General features: G+C 53.0%; 1 protein-coding gene across 3 annotated transcripts in view; it reads left to right on the forward strand.

Moving 5' to 3' along the window:
- Mrpl23 (mitochondrial ribosomal protein L23) overlaps positions 1 to 2,750 on the forward strand; it is an 8,628-nt gene extending 5,878 nt beyond the window's left edge. For all 3 annotated transcript variants that reach the window (XM_010635646.1, XM_010635645.3, XM_033756695.1), the window contains one exon: positions 2,510 to 2,750. In XM_010635646.1, the coding sequence (XP_010633948.1) occupies positions 2,510 to 2,662 (153 nt within the window). In that variant the 3' untranslated portion in view covers positions 2,663 to 2,750. The remainder of the gene's footprint in view (positions 1 to 2,509) is intronic.
- The last annotated feature ends 2,731 nt before the right edge of the window (positions 2,751 to 5,481 follow it).

Below are 5,481 nucleotides of genomic sequence, written 5' to 3' on the forward strand. Positions count from 1 at the left end.
TGTAGCGCCGGCGGGGGGGGGGGGGGGGGGGGGACCCTGACCACTAGATGGCGGTAATGCTATTAGAAACCCTGCTTCCCCTGGGACTTAGCAGGACCCAGCCCTGAGTTGGAAGGCAGTTTCCCTCAAAGAGTAAGGCAGGCTTTCCTGAAGAACAGTCACATTTGTTCAAAACAGGGTCCCGTAATCACTTAGCCTAATATTTGCTGTGTATAAAACCAGGCAGTCCAGGTGGAGAGAGCAGCCCCAGCCTTATAAAGGCCTGTGTGTGCTGGGTGTTGAATCGGCCCATCTGTCTCTGTCATGGCTGCGGGGCGATGTCCCATATGCTGGCATTCGCCACGAGTCACTTGGAGACAGCTATGGTTACAAGTGGCTTTTGAGTCATCCGAGCCCCGTTTCTCCCCCAGCCCCACCTCACTCTGAAAGCTGAACTCTCGGCAGTGCTTAGATCCATGTCTGCAGCTGCCGCCTGCCGTCTTTCTCTGAAATCCACGCTGCCGGAGACAGGCAGGGCAGCTGTGGCCAGCATGTCCCAGTCAGCATGGCTCCTCCTGTCTCTGAATTAAAATTTGTAACGCCAGCCACCAGTCTTTGCACAGCCTAGAAACTGGGTAGTGGGTCTCCATCCCCCCAGAGGACCCAAGGACCCTCAGAGGCCCCTTCTGTCTGCATCTGCTGCCAGGACCCTCCTTTTGGCCCCATGGGGTGGGGGTGGGTGCTTCTAATAACAACCCATTGTGTGGCACACGCAGGGTCAGCCAGAGACACAAATTAAATGATGGGATTTATTGTGAGTTGGCGGCAGTGGAAAGGCACAGCCCACTGGTGGGGGTCCCAAGTTTTTCCTCTGACAACCTGATAAACATCTCTGGCCCCAGGTCCGAGAGGGAGTGGGAGCAAGTCCTCAGTTACCCACAGAACAAAAAAAGCATTGACCGTCTGTGCACAGAGCTGTGTTTGAGTAAGTGGTGCACACAGGCCATGAGCTCACTGCTCCAGAACAAATGCTGGGCAGCAAGGGGCAGGCAAGTCCAGGCCCCAACAATGGCCAAGAGCTCCAGAATTACTGGAGGGGGCTGGCTTTTTCAGTTCTTCTTGTGACCTTTTTCTCTCCTGCTCTCTGCCACTGATAACTCCTTTTCCTCTTTGGAAGGTGAAAGGATTTTGTTCTTTAAAGTGCAGATTTCTCTAAATAAGGAAATCCCCCAGGGAGACATCCGGCACCCACAGATATCTCTGGTCTCCTGGGGAAGCGGGGCATTTCCCTAATAGCTGCCTGTTTTTTCACAAGCTGCTGCTATACATGGTCACCTTTGTGTCTGTGTTTTTAAATGTCACTTTGGGTTTCCCCTGCTTCAAAAACCAGCAGAATCACCTCAAGATATCAAACACAAATCCCCCTTGTAGCCAGGCAGCCCTGCTTGTAAACTATTGTCTGTCTGTCAGTACTTTTCAAAAGGAAAAAAGGAGTCTTGAGATATGTAAGATAATCTCTGCAGGCTGGCTGTTGGCCTTTTATCTGGCCCCTGCACCCTGCTCTTTGTGACCAGAACTTAACAAACTCTGCATTCTCAGGGTGGGATCTGGGACTTATGTCCTGTTTCAAATCAACCTTGGCTCCCTGCCTAAGTCCAGATTTCCTTAGGAAGAAGCAAGGGTCTGCTAGAGCCCAAATGGACCCCACTGACTTTGCTCATTAAAGCGCCGCAGATTCAGTGCAGTCTTTAACACTCCTTTAACTGGTAGCTGGATGGCCAGGTGCTAGCCTCCCTTCCGGCTTTCCTGTCTGTTACCCCTTATCTTGGAGCTGCTTAGTGTAGTCAGCAAGGCGGTACAGCCCCTCGTATCTGCTTAGGCCCCACAGTATGCTCCCCCTCCTCACCAAGGGCTTGCACTGGTGCCTGACCCACATGCTTGGGGGCCTGGGCTGGGACTTGGCCATGCTGAAACATTCCGAACTTCTAGTGAAAGACGTAAAACCAGTTAATTTGCAAAGCCGGACTTGATTTATAGACTGCTGCATATGTAGGTTTCTGTGTGCGTTACATGTGTTTTATTTGCCAAGCTCTGAGCCTGGAGGAAGGCTGGCCTTTAATGTGGGTGAAGGCCTTTAGGTATTTTGGATGGAAAAAGCTTTAGCGTGGCACCAGACGTCACTTATGTCCTGTTTTTCTGTGCCTAGTTCCTGCCCCCCAGTTCAACCAGGCTGCCGCCCTGGTGAATGGGCCTTTGCTGGGCTACTTTTAATGAGCTGGGGGCTGGTGAGACACCACTGGAAAGAGATAATGTCCATGAAAAGAAGCATTGTCTCAGGGTAATGGCTTCCCGCTGCTAGATAAGAGTGAGAGGCCCCACAGCACAGAGATGTTTATTTTCCCGGCAGGGACCCTGCACTGTAGACAATGGCAGCTCATCCCTCCCACCGTGAGGGTCGAGGGTCATGGTCCCTGAGCAATTGAATAGGGCCTGAAGACTAGAGCACTGATCTGAGTTGTTTCCTCCCCAGGCCCATGGTCAGACCTTCACCTTCCCAGACCTGTTTCCCGAGACGGAGCCCAGCCCAAGCGATAAGGAACAGAGCGAGTTCCTGGAAGATGTGAAGCAGAGGCAGAGCCGCGACCCCCGACGTGGCGGTGTCTCGGACTGGTTCGGCCTGTGACAGCCACAGGCAGGGACAGATGGACACAGGCCTCAGTGGGTAGAGCAGTTCTGATGATCCAAATAAAACTCCTGTCCTGGGAGAAGGAATGGGTGTCTTATACCCTTCTGTTCTGGGGGTCCCTGAGTCTCAGCCACATGGGCCCAAAGCATGCATCCGGGCCCTGCAGGGATGAGGTGCAGCTAGCTGGGTTGCTGCGTGTGGTCACAGTGGGCATGAGGCCTTGTGACTTGAAAATGACATCAGTACACACACTGGGGAGATAGGCAGAGGTGAGGACAACCTCATGCAGCCCAGGGCTCTTTTCTACATGAGTGTGCCCACATAGAGCTTGAGCTCAGGGTGTTGGGAGGGGAGGCAGGGTAAAAGTGAGCATAAAGACACAGGGAAGAGCCCTAGGTCAGCAGCCCTTGAAGACCAGGGAGGGTACCCTGGTCAGGCCAGTGGAGTCTAATTTGGCACGATTGGCAGGAAGTACCTGAGGGGGTGTTCGGCAGAGAGAGGAACAGAAGGAGGAGAGTCAGTGGCCTATCCAGAGAGAAGCTTTGTGGCAGTTAGGCAAGGAGACAGGACAACAGGTCTGCCAGCTCCCTGACGGGAGTGGGGATGGGCAGCCAGCACCCCGAGCTGCAGTTTAATGAGTTTCACAGGTCTCTGGGCACGCACGGGTGGGAAGAGGAGAGTGGGTGTGAGAGTCCATGTGGGGATGCCCAGTGGATCCTAGTGCCTCTTGCTTTGTGCCAGTCATGTCGGCAGGACAGGATTCAAGGGGGTCTCGTAGGGCTGTCTGCACTAAAGCCCTGCTGCTTATTGTGGGCACCTTCCTCCGTCCTGCCACCACCCCTGCCCCCATCCTCTGGGAGCAGGTAGAGAGTACAGGGTTCCTGACCCTTTCCTGGGCTTACTCTCTAAAGTCTAGCTTGTCACCTCATTTCTGCTGGGCAGCACCTGAGACCCTGATCTGGTCATGCACTTGAGTGTTGATTCATCACACCTCACAGAGCCCAGAGCTGCTAGCCGCTCCCAGGCCCTGGCCTGACAGCCTAGGAGCTTTGCTTCTAGAAGGGCTGGGGTCCAGGTCTCTCCATAGTAAAGTCATAGCATCCTCAGCATAGATCCCGGAGGCCCCTTGGCTCAGGAAGCTCAGAGAGAACCCCTTCCCATCTGTGTACTTTAGTTTGAGATTAGACCAGGGACCAGGGTATACTTTGGGGAGAGGAGTGGTCTGTGTATCCAGTGAACCCTTGTAGTCCCTGCCTTGGCCATGGTAGAGCAGGAACTTTAGGATGGGTGGACAGCCCCTGCACACATGGCCCCACTCCCTGCTGCTGTGCCTTGTCTGCAGCTTTGACCTCAGGCTCTCAGATTGTCTCAGATTCAGAGGGAGAAGCTACCTGGCTATCCCCAGTCGGGAAGGGGAAACGGCACAGGGCAGCACACGTGTGACCTTGCCAAGCCTGGCCACACCAACTTGGCACGTTCCCAGCTCAGGAGCCTAGGAGTGGGCTTTCTGCTTCTCTGTGGGCATCTTGTCCATTTCTGCTGGGCATGAGGATAAGGGCCCAGCCCTGCCTCCGTGAGCAAGGGCCATCTCAAGGGCATGGTTACATGGCTATAAGATAATATATTTGAGCCAGGGCTTTAGTTCGGTGGCACTGCTCCTACCTCGCCAGTGCAAGGTCCTGAGTTAAATCCCTGGTACCAACCCCCCCCCAAAAAAAACACCTCAAAACAAAAACAAACAAAAAAACACCTATAATTTTAGCACTCAGGAGGCTGAGGCAGGAAGATTACTGTGAGTTTTAGCCTAGCCTGTGCTACATAGTTCATGATTGGCCTGGACTACACAGTGAGACATTGTCTTGAAAAAAAAGATGACGTATTTGATGGTAGAATAGGTCTGCTCAAGTTGCCAAGGAGCAGCAGCAGCCCTCCATATCATTTGGGGCTAGCACACCAAAGCAAGCCCCATAGGTGTTAATGGTTTGCCATTTGTCCAACATGAAGGGTGATTCATGCCTTCAGGTATAAGCCAAGCCTGGGAAGGCTGGGCTGTGGGTTGGCTCCTAGAGAAAGGTGCAAAAAGACATGGTGTGGAATAGAGAGGATATCCATTACCTGAGAGCAGCAGGAGGCAGGAGGGCAACAGCAGCAGGCAAGGGCAGGCCCGGAGATGGGGGTGGGGATGCTCTGAGGTGAACCCACAGGCTGCCCCGATATAGAGTGAGGAAGCCACCTGTGATCTGAGCACACCAGCTAGGACCACAGGGAGGGAGCTCCCCGGAAACATGTGACACACGGCTGTATGTACCTGTTTGTGTCAGTGTGTCTGTATGTGTCACGAATAGGTGTCTGTTTCTGTCCAACTGCATGTGTGTGTGCACATATGTGTGCCTTTGTGTATAAAAACGTGTGAGTCTTGAGTGTGTCTGGGGGTGCCTGAGTGTGTAAGTGCATCTGGGTATTTTAGTGGGTGTATCTGAGCGTGTCTGGGTATAAATGTGTGTTAAGTGCCTGAGTGGATCTGGACTTGTCTGTGGCTGAATGTGCATGTCTGAGTGTGAGTATATATCTGGGTGTGTCTGTCTGAGTGTGAGTGTATCTGGATGTGTTTAAGTGTGTCTGAGTATGGGTGTATCTGAGTGGGTCCGGGTGTCTCAGTTTGTGGGTATAACGAAGTGGCTCTGAGTGTGTCTCTGTGTGTGTGTGGGTATGCTATGTGTATCTCTGCGCCTGGGCCTATCTGAGTGTGCCTGGGTCTCTGAGTGAGTGTGTCTGAGTGTGTCTCTGTTTAGGTGTATCTGGGTGTGTTGAGTATG

Source organism: Fukomys damarensis, unplaced genomic scaffold (genome assembly GCF_012274545.1).
Source record: "Fukomys damarensis isolate Sample0158 unplaced genomic scaffold, DMR_v1.0_HiC HiC_scaffold_27, whole genome shotgun sequence".
In the NCBI taxonomy this organism is placed as follows: Eukaryota; Metazoa; Chordata; class Mammalia; order Rodentia; family Bathyergidae; genus Fukomys; species Fukomys damarensis.